At 36.6% G+C, this 25,380-nt stretch overlaps 1 protein-coding gene across 3 annotated transcripts in view; it reads right to left on the reverse strand.

Moving 5' to 3' along the window:
- ANKRD28 (ankyrin repeat domain 28) overlaps positions 1 to 25,380 on the reverse strand; it is a 130,330-nt gene that overhangs the window by 51,198 nt on the left and 53,752 nt on the right. For all 3 annotated transcript variants that reach the window (XM_086614333.1, XM_009990805.2, XM_009990804.2), the window contains exon 3: positions 8,114 to 8,192. In XM_086614333.1, the coding sequence (XP_086470459.1) occupies positions 8,114 to 8,192 (79 nt within the window). The remainder of the gene's footprint in view (positions 1 to 8,113; positions 8,193 to 25,380) is intronic.

The following is a 25,380-nucleotide window of genomic DNA, read 5'->3' on the forward strand; positions in this document are numbered from 1 at the left end:
ATTCTTCACAGAACTCGAGCAAAAAAAGAACTTGAGGATTCTAAAAGTTACGAAATGTCTTAAGATTTTTGGTAACCCTTCTCAAAAGACAATAACCTGAATGATCAGTAAGCGAAAACGTAATCAATATATTTCAAACATACACGTAATTCTCAATTGTCTTCCAGGTTATTGCTAGCTACACCTTGTTTTTAGCAGATGAGAAAAATAAGAGCCAAAATGGTACTCCAAGCTCCACTTGACCTCACGTCTACAGCCAACAACCAACTAATTAAGACTTTCAAAGTCCAACTGGTTTCTATGTCTAATTTTAGGACATAAATGCCTTTCAAGTGTTTTAAAGGAATTAAGGGAGTTACTAGGTTGCTAATTACTATCCTGATTTTCCTCAGGAAAATGCATTTGCAAGATTTGATGTCAGGTCAGGTCCACTCAGGTGATGAAGGCTGAGGTAAGAGAAGCACCATGCCCAGCAGAACGGGAGAAACGTATGTTTCCACTCCAAGGAAGCAGCAGTTACCTAAGCTCTAGTGAAAATGTACTTAAAGTCCAAGCTGTGTTTATGGGTTCAGCTAAGTCATTCACTGACTTGTGAACAAGTACAAGAGTCTCAGAACAAGAATAAATACAAAGAGATGCTGTACAAGAGGTTTTCCCAGGGGTAAGTTAATCAAACCTGCTAGGTCTAAAGAAAAGAATATCTGAAAGTGTTTTGTTGTTTCTGGTAAGAAAGAAAATCAGCATTAGCCAAAGAAATGGCTAAAGAAATTTGAAGTGATAGCTAAAAGTAACTTGGTCCTTTCAAAAGAACATCATCAATACAACAATATCTGACCCCACCCTGTAAGTGATCTGCCACCCAAAGAAGCAAGAAAGCCTAGGTTTAGTATATTCCATAGTTAAATTAGTGTAACACGTAGACACTAAAATTAGTTAACTTTTCAAATGCACAAAAAGTCTGGAGATTCTCCGACCAAGAAAAAAAAAACAACCCACAGTTGACTTTTGACAAAAGATTTAAATCTCTGATGGACTGGCTTAAGAAAGAACCATCAAGGTTACTTCCCCACCGTACCCCCAACAAACAACTCTTAAAGGAATTCCAAAATTGTTAGCTTGAAAGACAAAGGTTTTAAGTAATAATGAGAATAAGCATACTGCCAAAAACCATGTGCACTATTAATGCAGGAATTGGGACATCTGTAGCTCTAGATACGTTAAAAAAAAAAAGTTTTAAATTAACATGGAAATATTTCCCCCTTAAATTTATCCAGTAAGACATGCTGTCAAGAATGATTTGAATTTCATAAAACAGCTTCTCCAAACAACTTTGCATGTGAGGACACAATCCCCCTCTAGGCTGTTCTTTACTCCCTAGCACATCATTTGGGGAAAACGTTACTGTTCCTCCCTCTCCTTCAGCTGCTCACCATGAGACAAGGCTCCCTCAAATCTATCATACTCCTACCATGCAACAGTGAGGAAGTTTGCCGCCTTCATCCTCTGGGGTAAAGCTCTGCTCTAGATCATTGCAAGTAAGTGTTAGAAAATATACTACACCTTTACTGACTATCTTTTGCTTAAAGACGATTTGCTTCACTGTTTCCTTAAAGACAGTTTGAACACACATGTATATAATTCACTGTACAGCACTGCCGATGCAATATTATCTCTGCGAAGTTCAGCCTGTTTATATGTTAACCAGGGCACTTGTAACATTTCAAAGGCCGGTTATGCAGCAGTTTGCTCTTCAAAACACAGTGCAGCATAAAAACAAAAAAGCAAAAAAAGCCTCTACAACACAGGAGCTTCCAAACTGCAGGGGCCTGGCCTTACCATGTTTATTAAAGCTGCTCAAATATTTTATTTGTTTAAAGTAAAATTTATTATATTTCAGTTCTTTTAATGCCATAGAACTTTCAGGAAAAGAATCTGAGGGCTTGCCAGAGATACAACACTGCAACACAAATGCCCATCATCTTTGCTTGAACTTAAGAACTGATTGTGTAAAGGACACTCCCCTAAAACTCCACTTTCCAAACAAACCAACTTATTCTTCCATATTGGCGCACTAAACTTAAATTAACTAAACAAGATCTCCACTTTCATCACCAACTTTGCTAGTACAGCCTAGTAAGTTCACACACCTAGGCAGATAAGCAAGCAGGATTTGTTCTGTCTGCAAAAAGTTGGGAGAGGGGGGTGGCGGAGAGAGAGAAGTATTACATATTTTTCTTCTCTCCTCCTTGAATCTTACATTTCATTTTCCAAAGTTGCATTCACAAGACTGACAATTGGAAAGACGTTTTATTTACACATTTCCCAATGCGAAACATGCACTGATTTAGAGAACAATCCTGGAAACTTTAATTATGTCAGTCCATATCTGGCAATTGCACGTTTAAATGTGCTATTAGACACCAACACCTGGACATATGTTTCTGCAATCCAGTTGCTACTTCATTTGTGTCAACATCCTTGCATTCGAGTAAGAGCTAGCATCTCAACCATCTCTTGAAGAGATAGGCAATGTATGACTGGGCAGGAAAAGCTGCAAGGAACAGCCACATACCGCCTCCTTCATCCATAAAAGTGCCATATAGCTACATACAGCCACGTCTCAGCACGTCACCTCTGTGCTCCTCTTGTAAGAGCTTTTGCTGTGTCTGTCCTCCAGAGCTACTCTGCACCAGAACTGTTCCTATTTGTAAATGTCCCCAGAAGACTAATGAATGCAGCCGCTACATCACTTATGCGTCACTAGCTGGAAATAGATTCAGAAAAGAAATACAATAGAACTGACATGACATTTTCATCTTTGCTTACAATACTGTCTTAAGTACTGAATTGCCTTCCACTGTTCTGTTTGTAGTCTGTATTTTTAGACTGCCAAGGACGGTGTTTTCCTTTTTATTACACAAGATGTGGTAGCGACTGAACAATATCATAACATAAGCAAATAAAGTAAAAGTGTTTTCATTCACATATGCAATACAAACACCTGATGTTCAGTATTTGAAGCTCTAAAATGTTTATTTAGGAGTAAAAGATGTACATAAGATCTTTAGATTGTATTTTAAAAAGCTAACAAACTTTGTCTAAACAACTAGTATATTGAAATAATTTTAGAAATGATCTTTGCAAAAATTAGGAAGATCCCAGGTATAAGTCACTGAGCATAACCAGCAGTCCTACTGTAATTATACTGTAATTATTTTCCTAAGGGCTAGTATTAGCTTCAGAAGTTTCTCCTTTTTAAAATGATCCACTTTTTATCTAGAGAAGATGATCATGGAAGTACTTGAAGTGGCAAGCAGAAATTTTCAGACTACACTGGGGAATGAACACATGGTGAAGAAACTTTTCCTTAGATAGAAAAGTATGTGAATATGCAGGAGGGGATACAGAGAAAGTTTGTAAAGTAGAAGAAGATTTGAGATGTGACTTGAAGCAATCTGTAATAGAAATCTAGGGTAACTTCCTATTGAAAACTTGGATACTAGGAAAATTATTGTTGCAAAAATAATGAATAAGACTTTATTGAGAGAAAGCTTCTTCCTATTTATAAGCTAAATGCACAGTAAAGGATCTATAGAATAGTGAAAAAAATCTGACAGGGACAGGACTGGAATACCTTTTGACCAGCCACAATGATGCTTCAAGAACATTTTGTTATTTTTATTGTTTAAAAAAGAACAAACAAACAGAAAAACCACCACCAACACCCAACCCCTCAAAAAAAACCAAAACACACATGGAGATACACTGGACTCAAAAGGGAGGAAAACCACAATCAAGTCAAAGCCATCCTCCAGAACTTCACTGCCTTGCCAATGTAAGTCTGTTTCCTTTCAGAACTTCATAGTTTCTGCCACATCTCAGCCAGCACCTCCTCGAACTTCAGAGAGCAACATGAGGTTCTTGGACTCCTCGAGCTACTGAACACTTCTACCTTTTCATAAGTCAGCTTCAGTTTCTCTCTCAAAGAGCATCAGAGCTACATTTTTCACAGCAACTGACCATTACTGCTGCCAGAGGGAAGTTAAGGCAGCTTGAAAAATAAAACTGTGGCCAACATCATTGTCAAGGAAGAGGAAGCGGCCAAGAGATACAGCCAGGGTAAAAGGAGCCCCTGTGAAATGCCTTCAGCATGTGGGTACATCTGCCACCCAAACAACAAAGCGAGCTTCATGCAGCGGTAGCCTTTCAACAGCTGAGCTGTGCGACTGTCATTGCATGGACTTTTAATGCTTGCATAGCTTTAAATTAAATGAAAGAATCACACGTAGAGTGGAGTAATGTTGGACAGTCTTTACTGTACTCCAAAATCTGTTATTACTGTAACAATTATTACTGTTTTCCAGTGTCAGCACGATTCCTACATTTTCCAGCTGACCCAGAGGAAAGCCCAACAAGAACTCCTGAGCTGCCAAACCTTAATGAGATTGAGTTTGACCACACACTCATGTATGCTGAGCTCTGTGCAGTGAAAATTTTGGGCTAAAACAGAAATGTGTTGTGTTAGTATTTAAATATCAATGCAATACAGTAACTACATCTATTCAAAAGAAAACAACAGATATTTCAGATGTTTATTTTCATGAATTACGTTGATTTCAGTGAAAGCAATAATATTCTGCATGGTATTTTTAAGAAAACGCATGAAAAAAGTTACTAATCAACACATTCTGGGACCACACTAATCTGTCCTGCTCCTCACGTCACTTGCCTTCAGAACAGACTCTGATGGCATTAAAAAACAACACAGGACAAACAGAAAGAACGATTTTTCATAAAGCAAGAAACCTCCCAAGAACAGTTCAAGTGCAGGACTTAATTGAAAGAAGGGTTTGATTTTTTTATCAGGCCTTCTTGGAAAGAAAAAAAGGGCCATTCAGTTATTTAAGACTTAATTATTTTAATTTTCTGCTTCTCAGTAGTTTGCTGTCAAGTACGTACACAATTAAAGTCAGTGCAATTATGCAAAGTAGACAGATGTATTTGTGCACCAGGATGCAGAGTTGTACGTACATCATAAAATCACAACTGTGATGGGTGTCAATGACCCTTCGGAGTAATAAAAAGAAGAAAATGCTTCCAAAATTATGATTCTCAAGTGACTAAAATATGATCTTTTGTTCCATCCTTCTGTGTACTATAAAGAAACATCTTTATGCCTCTTTTTTTATATATAAAGATATAACAGCAACATATGATCCAAAATACATATTTGAAAGCAACGTGGATAACCTGCGGGAGGGTGCAAAAGAAATTCCAATCAAATTAAAAAAGACTGTCTAGGTAACATACGATACACACTTTAACTAAGAATAGAGAATAATGAGAAATAATCAGATAAGAGCCACTAAGTAGCTGCAAGATTAATATTGACTTCAGTAATTTTGAGGTCCAGTTTGAAGAAAGAATAAAAAAGTCAAAGCAAACAGTCTTCACAGGATAGCTTTCACAGCAGGAAATCTGCAAAGTGACTCCTAGTAAAATTCCAGCAAAACTACATTAGAGGGCATTACAGGTTGCACAAGGTGAGAAATACTAGGATTAAAGTAATCTACACTATTTAATTCAATCCCTTCTGCAAATACATTACAATAGGTAAATTAAAGCCACATACAAAATTTTTACACGCAAATTTACTGCATGGAAGAGACTTGTTCAGAAACATTTATTCAACAAACTGTTTTGTCATTGTTCAAAAAGAGGTCTTGCAACACACCAAGCATTCTTCAAGCCTTGCTGTGGTAACAGATGTTCTTTATTTGCTCCCTAATGCTCATCCATTATGACAAGATGTAACATTATACATCTGTCTCAAAGGAGAGATTTGATCTCCAGCTGAAACACAATAGATTAATTTTCTGTATCCTTATGAAATTGAGAAGATAAATACCCTTAACCTCTGTTCCCAATCTTCCAATTAAGAAAGTTAAAAATTCTTGGCTTGTGCATTTGGAGACACCTAGACCTGATTTCTCAGAGTAGTAGCTGGTACAGTACTTGAGAAAGAGCTATGAGTGCTCATGCTTTCCAAACCACAAAGACTTCAAATCCAGCATTTAGAAAAGAGGAAGACTAAATTGGTGACTACTTTTTGAAGAGTCTGGATTAAGCTGCTTGCCTAAAACCACAGCTTGCAACCAGGTAATATCAGATTAGTGCTCAAGTAGAGCACAGCCTTTCAAACTGAATAGCCTTAACACGAAGACATCACTTTCATCCTGCCATTAATGCCGCTCTTTATTCACTTACCAATGCATCAACAACCGGCATCTGTGCCTCCTTCACTGTACCACCCGGATTCATTCCCAGCACAGCCTCTCCCTACGGAATTCATGTGGTTGTGCTTCTACAGCATAGCACATGAGCACAGTAAGGTTAGAATGGTATTGCCTATACATTCCACAGCTTCCAAAGCTTTTGATTTTGCAACTATTTAATAAGTTGTTTTGTGTAAGTAAATCCTGATTTTCATTAAATAAACTTCATTTGAGACATATCAATGCCTCCCAGTCTTCCTGAATAATCTGTAGACACGGCAGCACCGCACAACCTCTCCTCCATGCAACAGCTCAGCTTTGGACTATTCATACAGCCCTAATTCTTAGTTCTTCACTTCCCTCCTTTGTTCTCTAATATTTCTTACACTTATTCCCAGGCTACGTGCCCAAATAGCATGACCAACCTTTCTTCCCCTATTGCCATCCCCCAATCATTCATATCTGAACTAGACATTTCATTATTATCTGAACTAGAACCTTGCTCCTTCTATAAGCCCTTTGCATGAGAAAGATTTTCTTCAATCACAGTTCTGCTAACTGGACTCTCTTCACCCAAACCAGTCAGAAGCTTCACTCTCAGAAGCAGCTAACAACAATTTTGCAAAGTTTATAACATAGTTGTTTTGGGTTTTAGTTTGGTTTTGTTTTAATCATTGTGAAAACCTGAACAAATAGAACTATCCTTGCCAAATCCAAGATACCTTTTCAGAAGAAAGAGATTGTTATATATTTTCAAGTCATCAGAATTTGTTTGGTTTTTTTTATTAATAGGAGAAAATAGCACCTTCTCAGAGAAATATATATATAAAAACATACATAATGTGATATTAATTAATTTCAGGTATATATAATTATATATAGAGAGAACATATAATACATATAATAAGATTATATCTTGCTAAATCATAAACAAATTAAATTGTGCCTGGCAACTTCAATTGAAAGTCTGGAATTCACTCCTACAATCTTAAAAGTGACATTTAAAAGTGACATTTCCTTAAAGTAAAATTTGTTATTAAAGGTTTATGTGGAGGGGGGTAGGGGTGTGGAAATAGCCAGCTTTGCACAGGTAAGGTGTGTCATGAAGCAGATTTAAGATTAAAGCAGTTCTATGAGATTGTTACAAGTTTTAATCTTTCCATTTAACCTTAAAGCTCTACATCATGAATTCAACCTCAAGCTACATGATGGGTAGATTTGTCCAAGATCAAAGACAATCAATTCAGTACCTCAGTCATGAAGTTTTGCTTTCAGGTTTTTAGTTTAGTTTCCTAGCTTTCTACTTTTTTTTTTTTTTAAAAAAAAGACAAAGTATACTGTTTTACAGAACTTGCACTCCATCTTAGTGCAAATAAACAGAAAAACAGATAAGAGATTTCAGAATTTTCAGCTACCCTAACTATATTCTGTGCACTTAAGTCAACAGCAAAGGATACTTAATATAACCAACTCTGGATGCCATCGTCTATTTTCAACTAATTGTTTTTCTGAAGGTCATTTCAGAACCAAAGCAATGCTGCTAACATCTACCTATAACATATACACTATTACTTCTTTAAACTAACTACCTAGAGCTGATCAATTTACAAATAAAAATAGCTATAACTGAGAAAGCTATCTACAAATAAATATTTTAGCACAGAACTACACAGTATTGTAACACTGATAAGTCTAGAAACCAAAACTTCAGTACAAACATCTTTAATTTCTAGTACATTAAATATCTCAATAAAAGCTACACAGACTAAGATGTACATAAATATTTCTTTGGATGTGCATAGTTATTTTTTTTTTCCATTAACAGGAACAGAACATACCAGATAAAATAAGTAGTTCAATAATTTCTGCATCTCCCAGATAGGCAGCAGCATGTAAAGGGGTCCTTTTCTCATTATCCTGTGGTAAGAGGGGGGAAAAAAGGTTTATTTAAAATAAAAAAGTATGGTTTAGCATTCTGTATGAGTTATGAAAAAACACTGCATAAAAGTGCATCTTCCAAATATTGTACATTTTATATTTTAGAAAACATAATTACTCTAAAGATGTTAGCCACATTTACTAAGACAAGCATGCTTCTCCCTAAGAAACTCTTAATACCTACATGGTCAACTAGTGTTTTCCTGATGTACACAGATTCACAGATGCTTCTCACATCTTTGGATTAAACCATCAGTTAGAAAACACCCTTTACTTGTCTCCAGAGACAAGAACTTGATACTGTGCTACACAGTTGAAAAATGATGTCACCTTCATATGCAAAAATTAGTGAGAAACATTTCCTTTGGAAAGTTAAAGGTTAGTTTCAGTAGTTGTTTTTTAAACAGAAAATAGAAAAGAAGCTGGAGTGAGTAGGGGCAAAAATACTGAAATCCAATTTCAACTCTTTTGTTTCCTGTAGATAAGCAAAGAGAAGGAACAGATGCCATTTATTTTGCAGAAAACATTCTGGAGGATGCAAGTAAGACTCAGCATTTTTGATTAGTTCAGGCTGATCTAAGGTCCTTCTGAAGGTGCAAGTAAGAGAACTTACTTAAGCCATACACAATATATATACTGATCAAGATCCACTTTTGAAAGTCTAACAAGAAGTATTTCTCAACTCTTTCAGGATCAGTGCCAATTTCCCTGCATCTGTTCATAGCTTAATCAGAAAAAAAAGATCACTTTCACATCACAGTGAGTGACAGAAACGAGCAAGAATCAACCAGTTTGCTCTCTGAGGGAAGGCTGCTGAGAAATCAGAAGAGACGGACCATCAGTCATCATCGTGGTTCTGACCTAAGCTCTGCTTAGATGTCTGTATCTTTTTAGTAGTTTAAATACACTGTGGGTGAGGGATCAAGATTATAAGCAGCAAGAAATTTTAAGTCACAAGACACTTCTATTAATTCAACTGTTGTGTCAGAACTATGGTAAAATTAACACACATTTTAGTTGACATTTTATTGTGAAAAGCATTCCTCTCCCTTGCCAAATTAACCTTAGTCAGTGAATCCCTACTCCAGAGCTAGCAGCATACAAGAAGAAAATTAAAGTTCATGGCAGGAGAGATCTGATAGCAAAACTAGAGCCGAGACCAAAAAACTTCAGAACTTGGAACACTCAACCTCTGCCAATACAACACCACCATGCACATAACCTGTCACCCCAAACGACCTACTCCCTCTTTAGTCCCTACCCAGAAAAAGTTGAATTTACACAGACACCACCATGTCAATGTTTCCTAACGCAACTTTTTGAATTACACACAAGTAATTCAAAATTGAGCAGTGCAACCCTGACACAGATGCAACCTGAATAAGGAACCACTACTACTTATTTATCATTAGCAACACGAAATGCCTCACAGTACCAATTACTTGCCAGTATGTCTCAATTGCACCTTAGATGTTTATGACAAAAAAAAAAAAAAAAAAAAAAAAAGACTGCCCCTGGCATTGAGGACTTGCCATCTAGGGGAAAATAAAAAATAATAATAATAAAAAAAAGACAGGAGGCACAAGGGAAAAAGTAATACGCATATTAAACTTAGTTCCCTAGCGCAAAGGCAGTAAAGACCAGCCAGCAATGAAAATCAGTTTTCATTCCTCCAGTCTGGAGGAGCGGAGCTACTATAGCTAGCTAATATTCTGCAACCCCATTTAAGGCTTTTTGATAATGCTAAAGGGCCTGTAACCTACAGTCTAAGGAGCACAGAAAAATGAGTATGATATTACACTGTCTGCAATTTCACTGCAGAATTAGAGAAAATAAGCCGGGCCATGAGTACGTCCTTTTGTAGAGATGGTGATCACTCGGGAACGCAAGCAAAAACTGCATTCGCCATTTAAAGGGCAAAACTCATTATTATCAAAAGTTTCATCATATTTGTGGTGTTGGTTTGTTTGGTTTTGGTTTGTTTAGAGTTTTTTTTTTCTTTTTAACATCTCAGTGATAGAAGCCATACAAGTAACCAACCTGACAGAACAAAGAAGAAATCTTCCAGTGAAACAGTGGAGAGAAGGGAGCTGTTTGTCTAGAAAAATGCTAATCACCAAACCTCAAATGTATTTTCCTGAAACACTGGTGGTCCAAATTTCTGATAAATTCCAGCCACACTTCTCCAAAAATCCAACCTCTGCTAATAGAAACTGTTGAGTATCCTGAAACCACCAAGATACAAACAGGAAAGCAGCTCAAACACAAGCAACGTTTCCACTCCAGTGCTCCTGTTTCCAAGCTGTGTGTTTCCAGTCATGCAAACATTTCAGTTTTGCTGCTCTGAAGCTGACAGCTTAGAAATACTCAAAGCCAAAATCCCAGTTCCGCAGCAGGGAGTACAGACTGGGAGGATATGTGTGCAGAGGGCTGGTGGAAACTTCCCTGCTCTACAGCACCGGGACAGCCCTGCTGGGACACTCACAGCTTGTCATCTTCTGGGACAACCCCACAGCTTGGTATTTCAACAATCCCAAGCCTCTGGGTCTCTATCGACCACAAGCATTCTGCATGCTGAGGGTCTTTTGACAGAAGCCCTAAGGTCTTTTTTTTCCCCAGTTTCACAGCTGGTACTTTTTGATCCTTCTAAACTTTTTTTTTTTAATTTAACTTTTCTGTGAGAAAGTTTTTGGTTTAGTATATAAAAACCTGTTTTTCAGAACTTCTTACAAAAGCAGAAATGCTGCATTCAGCAAGCTCTCACCAAAAGAAAATTCTAATTCTGTTCTGACTGAAGTTTTACATTTTATTGGTGAATTTTAATAAATGCAATCAGAGTCAAATTAAAGACAATTCTGTATTTTATATGCTACTAAAATACTACTACACAGATCAACTACTTTTTATTAAAAAGCAGTAATCATTTGACGAGCAAATTTCATCTGCAAATACAAGCTATTGCATATAAAGCATTACAGCAAATAACACTACTCACACTTCCAGTTTTAACAAGCAATTTTGGAAGCAGACATCTTGCAGCACTGATCTATCCTATTAATATAAATATTGGCCCTAGTGCTGTTCCTTTAATTTTGTGAACTTAAATGATACTAAATAAACATTTCAAGAGAGGTTTTGCACGTAAAAGTCACTGTTACACAGAATGTAAAATCTAACACTTGGTACTATTTAATGCCACATATTGCAGTATTACTGCAGTATTGGACAACACAGAAAAGCAAGAGTTGTGCCACCTTCATTTTCCAATTCAAAAATATGCAAGGCAAAGGGGACTCTCACAACTCTAAATTAGCTGTAATGTTAGTAAGGAAACACATCACGCTAATTGCATCAGGCAGGTTTTACATAGTTGAAAGAGAATGTTGGTATTCCAGTAGAAACAACAAAGAAATTTATATTCCTAGTAGAAAACTCCAAAGTTTAACTCCAGATACTGGCCAACACTATCAACAAACTAAAAAACAACAAAAGGGCTTGGTCCTTAAGGAATTCATTTTCAGAATGACAGTTCTGTGTCACAAAACCCCCAAACATCGTATTTATATGCACCTTTGGATTGCATTACATGAAAAACACATAACCCTTCCATTCACAGTACTTGCATTTCTCAAGTTTCCCAAACATTTCATCTGCATAGGAGTTTCTGTAAGGATTACAACATTATAAATGCATAGGAGAAGGCCTTATGACCCCCTTAAAATAAAATTTGGAATAAACGGACAGGGATGGTGCCATAAGCTTCTACATAACTCCCCTAATCTAGAACAAGGGTAATGCCACCTTTCATTTTACCTAAAGCACAGGCTTGAACTGTTTCGCTGGTTATTTCATGGATCAAAAACTTCTACACTGGACAAATCTATGGCGAATTTAAACACACAGCATTCAAACCTACCTCTTTCTAAAGTAGTATGTATCCTTTGAGATAAAACAATTTATTCCTGGTTTAGGTTCTATCTCAGCAATTGATTTAGAATAGCTACATACGACTACAGAGAGTTTTAAAGACTACATACCTTAAAGGCAGATCTCCGTTATCCCGCATATATCCAGTAAGACCGCCGTAACCCAACTATGACTTCCCCAAGAGTATATTAGAATGTAACTTCAATTTGCTCTTCAAATAGTTCAACATCTACTGATCGAAAATCCTTGAATTAGGAGTTTTTGTGAAGGGGGAAGTTGCATTCATGCTTTTCCAAAAAATACTCTTATTCTACATGCTCTTCGAAACCAAATTTTGCAATAACACTTTAAAATACTTTCATTATTTCATGATCACAGTTGCAAAATATAATTTCATAGGTGTTTTCTGCTGTATCACTTATCAGCTGTCTCCTTCAATACCATCTGTTCCTGGCAGAAATCAACCCTAAATACACAATCATAAACCTTGAAAGAGTTTCAATTCCAATATACCCTGTAATAGGTTTAATAAGCATTCCTTCTAAGTGAAACTATTTTTAAACATAACACTTCACTTAATGTATTCTTCAGTTAGGTCAGAGAGAGAGGACTATTCAGCCAGCATGATTTGTAATTCCTGGGTTCACGAATAATGTGTAAGAACATGATTACAAAACATTTCCAATTCTTTGGTACTGTCTAATACCACAAAGGTCTCTCTCAGTGTGAAGTCCCAGTGCTACACTCGAGAGTCAGTAGAACACTGACTTTTATCTGCAGATTTTGCTACAGTTTTTAGAATTATCATTTTTTAAGGTAGAGCAACTGTCTACTCTAAATAATTTTTTTGTTCCTCCACACAAAAAAGGACACATTAAAATATTGGGCTTTTACATTCCAACTTTAAACTTCACAAAAGTTTAGTTTAGGTATATAATTTTATAAATGAGGCCATTAACATTTTGGAAGTATGTCCAACCACACAGTAGTATCTTAAAAACACGTAACTTAACTAGAACTTGAAAATTAATTGTATTATCATCCACTGAAAGAAGAAAAAGATTTATTAGGCTTTCAGAACTTGTAAAGTCTTTAGCAATGAGGGTCACTTCAGCTGTAATCTGTCAAACCTCAGTGTTGTTTCTAGTTAAGATCTTCAGTACAAATTTAATAGTGCATGCTCTTTGACTTGATTCTAGACAGTAATAATAAAAACTGTCACATTGTGGATTGAACTATGAACTACTAAATCATTGACTTGTGAATGACACTATAGCTTGTGGAGACCTTAAAAAAACAGACGGCAGTAGTAGGTATACAGTAGAAAACAAGAATTAAATCAGAACTACAAAGCCGCTCGGAAAAACATCACAAGAGCACCATTTTAGGAAAGACCAAGAGTTTATATAAACATATAAATGTCACTCTAAGCATGCAAGTTCCTCAAGAGCACAAGCTCAAAATTTTCTGAATTGCCACAAAAATAAATAAATAAAATCCTGTAACAGGGAAATTTTTAGTGGCTCTACACTGACACACAAAGCAACCAGCAAGCACAGTACTTTTAGGATGTTCAAAGTAAAGAAGCATTCGCTACATGATTGCAAAAAAGATGCTAACTCTCTTCTCCAAAATTTGATTTTCCACATCAAAATCAAATGCTCAGCAACTGCAAATGGACAAACCACAGAGCTGTTAAGGTTTTTGCATACGAGCATATTTCACAAACAGGATGGAAGTTTAACTCGGATCTGAGAGAATGGGCAAAAGACAGAGGAACCCACGCTGAGTGGCATTAAAAACTACAGACATGGGCAATCTGATCTATTCTGATTTCGTCACTAATGGCAGTGATAAAAAGCTCAGAAATTTGGCTATAAAAACTTCCGAGCTATATCCACGTTTCCACCGTGAGAAGAATGAACAAGAACAACAGAATGAACATTGGTCAGGAAACCTCCTTCCCTGGGACAATAAGGTATCTGCCACGGTGAGAGTTTTTTTTTGGGGGAAATAAGTATCAGAGACACATCCTAAACTGGAGTTTTAGAGTCTGTAACGATGGTGACCAATTGTAATGCACTTCACAACAGCTGTCCCTTCCTTGTCCAGCTATTGGAACATCCCAGGCAATCATGTTTCTTCCCTAACATTAAACCTAGAGTGTATTTGAAGTCTTAAAGAAAAATTGCAGGTCAAACATTTGAGTTTTAACTTTACCTAGAAGAGAACAAAACGACACCGCCTGTTGCATACCATTCCACATGACAAGGACACAAAGACAAACAGGAATCCCCACCAAGGAGAAGACAGGGAAGAATTCACATTGCGCGGTTTTGCTGTCTGGACATACTTTGCAATCCAAAAAGCATCCTTGTTTAACCTGATGCCTCCAGGCGTTTTTAAAATGGAATTTCTGCTATTGAATTTTAAGCTCAAGTTCACGGAATAGCACTGAACTCCATGGAAAATAATTTACTTCCCATTCAGCTAATGATTATTTGATTCTATTCAAATAACAAAACTAAAACCGATAAAAAAAATCTCTACCCTTGCTGAACCATTACATAGATAAAATAAAATCTTGTAAATAAAAAGTGTACTGAAAGTTTGGTTCCTTTCTAAAATGCCTGAACAGAAAGAGCAATCTGGTGGGAATCATTAACACTAAGCTTGCACAGAAAAAACACCTTGCATTCATATGTATTATAGTGACATATCATATTGGAATATTCACTTACATTTAACCACCTCTTATTGAAAATTCCTTTTTAAAAACAAATAAGATAGAAAAAAAAATACAAGGAAGTTGTAACTGAGCTAAGTAACACCTGGAAATACCTTTAACAACAATTCCACAAATAATAGCAAGAGTTCAAGTTACATGAGCAAACGTCAGGTGCCAAAGTGCTCTTGTCCAAAAGGTGATCTGGTCTTTACTACTCAGAAGAAAAACTTGACAGTTTTTCTGATTTGAAGATGTACACTCAAAAACACCCTAAGTTATTTTGATGTGGTTAAGGAGTTGAAACAGTGAGATACAGTTCATGAGCATGTCTTGTTTTCAAGAAGGCCTTTTTGAACTACTAAATCTTCAAAAAAACATGCTGTTTTACTAAGAAAACAGACAAAATTTTATAGAATACAGAGTATTTCTTTTTTCATTTGATTTCTGAAAGACCGTTACTTTTGTCTGCCAATGACAAGAGAGATGAAGTTAAATTTCCTACTTTGGTTAGAAGTTACGTTACTTTGAAAGGTCAAAATCTATCCGTAATACCACATATGAGGACAAGAGGGCTTGAGGTATTCTGGTAGACATTGCATCCTTCTTTCTCATAACTGAAGAGGTACACAGCAAGAAGACTTTTTGACTTATAGTCAAGTATTTCAAGAGACATATTTTGAAACAACCAAACATCTGTGTATTTTTCCACTTCCCAGTAATTCACCTCAAAAACATCACTCTTCAATTTCTGATTTTTGAAAATACTAAGTCAGGCTGCTTTTTGGAAATACACATTATCTCATACCCTTTAACCTTTATGTTCCATGCAGGTTTTGTAATGTCGCTGTCACTCTTATAATTCTCTCTGGTCAGGTTTTCAAACTCAGGTACAGAACCAGCACAGCTTGTAAGAAAAGCTGAACCTAGGTCTCTCTTCTATAAAAATGTCAACACAACTTCTTTTGCCCAAATTATAAAGGCTAGAATTCCTTGTGAGTGAACTCAAGCATTCATTTGGGTATCGGATAAGGACCTGAATAACTGAGCAGGTTTTGTGAGCTGTTCCCTTTCACTGGAATTTCCAACATCAAGAATTTGGTCCTATTTATCACTAATAAAGGCTACTGAATTCTTGCCCAATAAAAGGAATGAATGAAGAGCTATTCTCTGTGCTTTGATAAAAGCAACTTGATCTCACAGTACAGCTGAGACATTCTGAATGTATTTTCCTTTCTTTAACTCCGGAATTAAAGCAGAGCAACTTTTAAGACCAAGACTATTTGTTAATATACTAGATTATTGAGGAGGAATAGCAAAACCCTTCATCATTGAAATTATAAAATATCCACCCACAAACCTGTATAGCATTCAAAGCTATGCTATATTTAAAAAAAACAGATATGGTAGTATCTCATTAAAAAAAAAACAACTTTCCCTTGGCTTTACTCTTCCCAAATGCCAAATACATGATTTGTAAACATTTACCTGGTACTTACGGCAGAAAAAAACCCACCAGATTTTAACTGGAATGCAGTTGCTGATAAGAAAAATGATAAAATAACTCAGAAACTATTTTTGAAAAAATAAAGCAGTATGTGAAAACAATGGACTTTCCATAATGAGAGTACAGTGATGTGGAGCACATTACGTAACCCAGCCTGCGCTCGTAGAGCGCGCTGAACGAGGGACAGTGACCGCCTCGTCTTACTCTGTCATCTATCTGTAACATTTGAGGACACGAATAAGAAAATATGCCAAGAAAGCAAGCAGTACAATACAGGCTCTGTTTATGCTCCAGTGAAAGATCACACCACACTAGGTAAGGTATGCACATCTCCATCCCAGCTTAAATCCACCACATTACGTTCGGGCCAATGACACTTTTGTTCAGAAAAGCTGGGGCTTCTGCCTTTCTCACTGCAAAGGCTAGTAGCTAGAATGGCAACCCTACACATGGCTGATGTGTATATCAGGTATGCGTCTCACTGACTGCATTGTCCTGCTGAAAGGAAAAGATGTGGTTTTCAGGTTGCATGTTTAATGTTAGTACCTCTTCCTGCAGCAAGTGAAAACATTTTGTTTGTGCGTGTTAAGTTAAATAGCTTCATAAAGTAAGGTCATCTAGCTGCAAGATGCAAAGTCCTGTTAAGAGACCCTTGCACTTTCCTGAACACCTGACTCAAAGCAGCAGCAGACAACACAATCTATGATAATGCAGAGATACACTGTTAGGCAAGAAAAATCCTGCAGAATATATCTATTCTGAAGAATGAAGATGAGAATAAAAACACCTCTCCACTCAACAATAAGTGTCTGCAACAGAAAACAAAAAGTCCCCTAACCTATCACAGAGGAATCCAGCACAAAAACCTCTGCTAGCGAGGATCAAAACTCCTCCAAAAGTGCTGGTAACCCCAGGATCAAAGTATTTTATTTGCACTATTGCTTAGGATAGGGGATAAGTTTAGAAGAAAACTGTTATTACAGGAAGAACTAGCAGCGACTAAAGCAAGACATTTGCATACCTTTGAGACAGTAAGTCAGCATCATGCAATTTATTTATAAGTTACAATAATTACACATACGTATGTGACTAGTATTTAACGTAAATAAAAACTGAAATGAAATTAATTATTAGGAATTATGATAATAAAGGAGGACTTTTAATAAAGACTGGAAAGAGAACAGAATTCCACTGGTTTTGGAGACAGAAAGGTACAGGCTGGTATCATAGGCCTGAGAAAATTCCCCTCAAACTTCGTATTACAGACTTCATATCTGAACTTTCAGGGTATATCCTTGAACGAGGACTCAAGGATCCATCATTGCTAAAGGAAATTCCAGTTCATTTGTCCTCAGACTTGACACCAGCACAAGCCTTTCCAGTCCCACAGCCACCTACCAGCAGCCCACAAGAGCCCTCCTCCTTGGGCAATCATGGGATAGCCCTCCCTACAACAGGTAGCAAACGAATGAGAAACTCTTTTCACAGTTTTTGATACACCTCTATTCTTCATTAGAGTAGATTTAAGGAACTTAAAGGTGCATCTGCCTTGCTAGAGGCTGTGTACAAGGGCCAAACAATATGAAGGAAATGATGGTGTTTACTGAAGGTGCACTAGATATTCCACAGTAGATATGTACAACAGCTTTAACCACTTGCAAAGTCGAGAAAATTCTCTTTTTCAAAGGTATGTTGCACATGCATGAAGAGTTTTCAAGCAGAAAGTTATTGCAAATAATCAGTAAATTCAAATCCTATCTTGCTATTACCAGCAATGCATTCTTTAAGGACTGTGTCAATGTTGGAAGTTAACGCATTTTAAGTCTACTGAGCTTTTTTCTTCTCTCTGCTCTTTCAGTGGGGATGTTCTGTTCTCAAATACCAATATTTTGCGTGCCAGGCACAGCAACTGCCAGGAGTAACCCCAGCAAGCTCTAACTATTCGCGACTTTGCCTCTAGCTTGTTTTGTAAAAGCAGCAGGAAACGCAGAACTTCAATTACACTTCGAAGGTAACAATCTTAAGTAATAACCACTAAAAGTAATACGGCAAATCAGACACGATCTACAAAAATCATTATCACTAAGAATCACACTGGAGACTCAAATACAAAATTCTTGAAACATTTATATTTTATACGGTTCTCTAAATCAATGCCAATTTTTCAATGTTAAAGAAATAACAATGACCAAAATAAAACTTGTCTGTCAAATCCCCAATTACTGTGAAACAAATTCAGTGTACAACCAATACGGTAAAAACACTGCCATGCAGGCATCCAAGTTTGTTTGCCCAGTTTAGCAAACAGTGTAACCATATTAGCATAGAGCTGGGCGAGCTTACTAGACCTGATGAGAAGGATATATTAGCCTGAGTAGCACACCACACTAATACTAATTCATACTAAGTCTCTAAAGAATATTTCTCATCGTCTGTATAAGGCAGCGCCATGCCATCTAAACACATTCCTCTTTTCAGAGCACTCTACCCTTTGCAATGGTAATCATAGTAACAGTGATAACTCAATACATCTCAAAATCTCATTTTCACAGGCTAAATACAGTGTTATCGACATGAAGAAAAGAATTATTCCTCTTTGGACTGGCAAGGTTCTCTCATTAAGAGTTTCAATTCTGAAGAAAGATGCCTAATTATACAGATTTGTATTTAAAACATTCTGAATCTGTTTCTACACCAGAAGAGGAACTCAACATCATTTGGACGTACTTTATATGGAGGCTGAAAAACATGATTCACTCTCTAAACCACTAAAAAGGAAATAAGATATCTGATTATTCATTACAGATGACATGCTTGAAAAACATTCCACACTAATGAACAGGAAATCCAGAACTTTAAAGTTAAGTAACACTAAATAACTGCTACATTATGAATTTAAATCTTCTTTGAGTAGCTGGTGGATACTCTTTACAATATACAGCTTGGCAGCAAGTTTCCACAAGACTTGGAAAAATTAGATCTCGAAAGTTCTTCATTTCTGGAATCAGTCTGGCTTCAGATCCATGGATCAAAAAGCCTCATATTAGATCCCTTAGAAATGGAAGAAGCTTTCCTATAGGAAAAGCTTCCCTACGTTCCCTGAAGCAAAGTTGCTTCTTAGCCCTTCAGACAAAAACATGAATATTCATGTTTTTAAGAACTGACTTAATTCTTTACCAAAATAACCCCTGGACATTCCCATATGGTAGTGTTGAACTCTTCCTACTCCCTTAAAAAACCCTCATTAAAATTTCAGCATGTTTAGTGGCAAGATGTTCTACAAGCTGACTTTATATCTTGTTTATAAAACACCACACACGTTTGTCTGTGCTGTTCACAGAACATCCTTCTAAAATCCAACTCCTAGACCTTCTTGCATGCAAGATACTTCAGCACCACATTAAACCTGATGCACGGCTGTAAGTTCTGAGCAGGCAGAACCTACTCCTGTCTGCGCAGGATCACAAACCTCTCCCAAAAAACAGGATTCCTCACAGAAAATTCCTGTTATTCTTCAGATTAAAAGAAGTTCCAATGAAATGAACACCTTATGAAGTCAGAGTCTCATGACTCATCATTTCATCAGGATAGTCACACAGGAAATGGGGGTTCCTGTTTGTGGTGGAAATATTAAGAAAGTTTAGCACAGAGACCATCTAGAAGCAGGAAGCAATACAGTACATTGACATGCACATTGGACAAAAGTCCAAGCAAAGAAACATCTTGCTCTTGTTCTACAGGTGTATTTTATTAGAAGTCCGTGGGCAAGCAGGATCGAGAAGACGAGTGCTACCGCTAGTCTCTGAGATTATATACTATTTTCTTCTCTCCCATATATACTAAAAATATTTTCAGATATACCTAATGCAAAATGAAAACATACCAAATTAAATAAAGCCATTAACTATCAAAAATGCCTCTATCTAATTACAAAAGCTCTCTCGATTCTTGTTAGAGACCTGTTCTGAGTAAGAGATTAGTATAATTATTGTTATTTAGATAGGTAACAAAAATCTTTCCAATAAACGGTTAGCAGTGGAAGCGTCTGAAGACACCCTCGACTTGTTTTGTGGTTTATGCCCATCCTGACTTTACCTGCTCTCTGCGAGGTCTCACTGGCTCCCATTTGCCCACAGACTCTCTGCTCCAGCACCTGAAGCTGGGTTCCAGCAGGAACTGCTGCACTGAATCAAGGCCTACGCTTCTTAGAAATGTGTGTTTTGTTTTTTTTTACTGGAGGGATTCCCATTATTAGTATTTGTTTATACAGAAATGTTTTAATTTCTCTCCGACCTCGTATGGTGATTTCAAAGGACTGTTCTCACTGTCAATTCATTATAAGCTTACCATCATCAGCATCGCACAAGCTACTGTATTTTTTTAAATACTAATATATACACATTTTATATCTAACTTGCATGCGGGTGAATATAGACACACACGTATAAGTGCGCCTTTTCTACATACAGTTCTTATTTGCAGGAAAACTCACAAAGAATCTCTGTGGTTAATAATCGACAGGATGAAACGGAATTAAAGTAACTAGTACCAAACTCAAACATTGTAACTCATCCTATGTTCTCATCATATGGAAAAGTCTTTCAAACCCACAGATACCTGTAATTTTATCCACCAAATCTACATTGCAAATAAAAACAGATTATAAATAATGTTCAACCAAGTAGAAACCTTTCTAGTGGAAACAAAAACAAAACACAACTCCAAAGTTGAACACAATTTTAAATAGATCATTTGGAAAATTAGCAAGCAGTTTTAAAACAATTTGTTGTCTAGATCTGATTGATAAAACCTCAAGCTACAAATCTTAAGAATCACACTAGCTAGAACTAGCACATTGTAAAAGATAGGAAACTAAAATCTCTCCTCACTCTACATCTCTCTAAGAAGTATTCTCAAGAGGGGAAAACATGCCAATATTTCTATGTACTTTATTAACACATCGAAGGTCACCACTTTTCACAAAATACTTCTTTGCTATGATTACAGACTCAAGATATTACAACATTTTTGGAGAGAAGGTCTTAAATATTACTTTTAATATGTCTCAATTGTGTGCTCCTCCAAGATACTGTTACAGCTACACATTCATATTGTCAGTCTAGATAGTTCAAGTTACAATAACAATAGTGTCTCTTTGATAAATCCTTGTCTGCAATTCGAAATTAATAAAAGACCTATTTTTTTTAAAAAAAGTGACTGATACTTTTAAAATAGATAAAAATATGCCAGATTGAAACTCTCAAGTAATGACCACTACTAAGAAAGAAAAAGTTCATATCCTGACCTATTAAGAACTAAAAAAAAAACCAAAAAACAAACAGTGCTCTTCAGAATATTTTTCTATTTTTTGGATGCCTTTTTAATTCCTCTCTCACATTCAAATCAGCAAACCAAAAGTTAAGAGTGCTGTCTGAACAGTCTGTCCTGCCAGGGAATACAATAAGATGCTACTCCACAGTACCAAATATGTTAGTGCAAGTTTTTGTTGCCAGCAAAAGCTGCCAACAAAAAGAGTCCTTCATGCAAACAGACCACGCTGCCTGCAGGAACCTGACAAAATAGTTACCAACACTGGGTCCGACGCATGGCTGGCACAAACAGACTAGTTAGAAAACTCATCATCTCTCATCTCTGCAGAAACAGCTTGAAGAGTTAAAAATTGTGCACAATTCCTGCTTCGCCTTTCCTACATTATGCTAGCTTTTAACTACGATTTATTTTCACCAGTTTAGACACAAAACCTGCACGGTAGCTTTGCTCTGGTTGCCGGAAACTTTATCTGGTAACTAGATATGATATAGATGAATTGTCCTGGAAAATTATTTCCCTGCAAGCATGCTCCAGCTGGACCAAATCACAAACCATTACAAATCATCACAACTCTCTCTGATCAATGGTCACAGTACTCCTGAAGTGGAAAGGAGTATGATTTGCACACACCTGCCTTCTCATTGCTTTTATCTGGCCCATGCAAACCTCTGTGCAAAACTGTCAAAGTTTTCCCTGCTGTTTTCAAAACTATTTTCACTCCGTTAAAAATAGCCTTCCCAAACCTCCTTCAAAAGCACAGAAACACGGTATCACAGATGAACCACCACTATTTGAAAAGCATCATGTATTAACCTGCTTCGAGACTTCTTCAGTTGTCCCAACCAGCAAATTCTTACACTAATGCGACTCTTAAGTTACAGAAGGCACTGACAGCAAAAGGCGTAACTCAACACTTCGTGTGTAACAATTCTCGCAGAAAGAGGTTTTTAGAGGTACAGATATTCAACTAAAGTGAATTTACATTTGTAGTTGTATGCATGCACACTTTTTCTCAAAGAACAAAACAAAAATAATATCGACATTAGTCATTGGTAAAACATTCAGCTACAGAAATATAATGAACATAAAGATTAAAAAATTCCTAAAAAAATTCATAATGTGAATATATGTGAAAAAATAATCTTTTTACCTCATTACACATTATGGCTCTTCGTTTATTTGTTTTTAAGCAAGTCCACAATATTTACTTATGTAAGATTCTTTGCATTGAGAGATATCTCAATGTAACTGCTGAATTAGACAGCGATTACAGTTTTCCACATAATGACGTATATAAAAACTCTTTTACTGTATGAAATAGGTACAGAAGTTATTTGTATGATCAGAACATTGAACTATACTAAATTTTGTAGAATGTTCCATATTTCAGCTGAGTAATTCAGGCTTTCCTGTTCTACTCTGTACTTTCAGGTCTGCAGAAAAAAAAAAAAAAAAATAGTTACCCCATGGTTCAACCCACAAAGTTAAGTATAAAGATGAAAGCCAGGAGACCATACATTCATTACCCATTTTTTCTACTTAACCTCTTTTAGGACTTGGCTGACCAATACCAGCATCATAAAGAATCTCCCTTGGTTTTTAAACTGTGCTTTAATTTTCATTACTCATTATTAAATTACTAGGATCTTTGAGACGCTCAATAATCTAATTCTCCTGGTACCCTGACCCAGTGCTTTATGCGAAGTCCTAGACTTGTCACTAGACTAATAATCCAACTTTCCTCCTCTTTCAGTATATGCAATGATCTGCAGAGTAAGATAAATTAAAAAATCAACAGGAAATCAAATAAGGTGTCATATCTTACTCTAGAACACCATCCAGCAACATTCTCCTAGTAGGCAAATAACACAAAGAAGAAGTTATGCAAACCCGCATTTGGCAGGACTGAGAATGAAGCCCACATCTCCACTGCAACAGTCATCCACACAGTAGCCCTAGTGCTCAAAATAACAAAATCGGATACATACACTTAGCCCTCCTATTTGTACCTAGCACTTGGGTGCTACTGGATCATACCCCTTGTCAGTCCCAGGAACAAAACTTGGGATTTATGGGTAACACTTCACTGCTATCTAATACAGGCGGGGGATAGGGAGGGCAGACAAGATTGTTTGGTTGTATGGTTTTGTTTTGTTTTCTCTTCTTCCCAAAATAGTCGCACAGGTGAGTTTTTATTTCATTTTTGGTTACTTACTATGGAAAAGAGCCACTAAATTAAGAGCTGTGCTGGATGGCCAATAGTCCAGAATAGAAATCATACAGATAACCCTGATTGCTACAGACCTCAGTACAGTATGTGGAATTTCATTTTCCCATCTTACATTTTATGATGGAAAAACCCCCACCAACTCACACATAAAGCAGCTTTAAAATATCTTTCACAGTTTATATCTATTTCATCTCACAAAGCACGGTGAGCAGTAAGATACAAGTTTTTCAAGTGTAAGTCACTTATCACATAGGTCAATATCACTATTTTAAATAGGAGCACTTCAGAACATCGGGAGAGATCTGTGTGATTTTGGGATTCCTCCAAAAAGAGTACTTGTTTGGCTTTAGTGTGAGAAGAGCAAGGGGCACAGTAACACTAGTTCCAGGGAGGATCAGATGTTTATCCCCTCCGCTAAGATCAAGTACAATCGGGTTATAAAAACTGCATATTGGGTTACCTGAAGTATCACTTTTCATGGCAAGAAATATTATCCTAATAGGTCTCAGAGGAGCAAAAATTGTTCTGATTTTGAACAACCATTTCAATAGTCAGATCTGCAACCTTTAAATTATTTTTGACATTCCCTCCACAGAACGGTATTCTTAACAAATAGCTGAGATGAAATATTACATTTTCATGATCTTTTTAACTGAACATACGTCATAGAAGTTTTGGTTACAAACAGAAATGGCAGAGTTTGCAAGAGTAATAGGCCTCCAAACCTTAAAAATCAAACAAACAAATTCTGATTTGTAAAAGGCAATGCTGAAATCATTTAGTAACTAAAACTAACTGCTGAAAAGTACATAAAATTCAAATCAACCAGACCAATCTAATCAGCAAGAGCAGGAAATGTTGAGAATCCCCACTAACTAATAAAGCAGTATTAAATGTGTCAGTTATCAAGCAAGATTTTCCTTACTGCCGAGTCTCAAAAGTTCAGGATGGTACCAATAATTTTTTTAACATATATATACATATACACACACAGAGAGCATAACAAGAGCCATTCATATAACAGAAACTGTATCAGGCTTGACATATGTGATGTATGTGGTTTATGCCTGCTTCATGAAACAAGCAGCTACAGTTTCTCCGGCTTTCTTGGGGAAGGTGAGGGAGAAGTAATCCCTTCCCCTCTGCTTTTTCCCATTAATTGAAGCCTCAAGAGAGTTCATCTTCCAAACAACACATTTGAACAAAGTTCCTATAAACCAGTTTTGTCTATAAAAAAGCTGCACACTTCCAACTTGCAGAGAAGGTAAGCCTTTCTGAACCACAGTTTAAGCAGCTAGTACGCTCAGTTTGCCCTTTCTTCACAGAAGATTACACTGCAGAGTGGAATACAATACGTACTTTCTGAATCTAGACCAAGCCTGTGACTCAAGATGGCCGGTGTGGCATGAATAGAGAACAATCTTCTTCCTGAAAAAGCCCGTTTGCT

Source organism: Tauraco erythrolophus, chromosome 7 (assembly GCF_009769465.1).
Source record: "Tauraco erythrolophus isolate bTauEry1 chromosome 7, bTauEry1.pri, whole genome shotgun sequence".
Taxonomy (NCBI): domain Eukaryota; kingdom Metazoa; phylum Chordata; class Aves; order Musophagiformes; family Musophagidae; genus Tauraco; species Tauraco erythrolophus.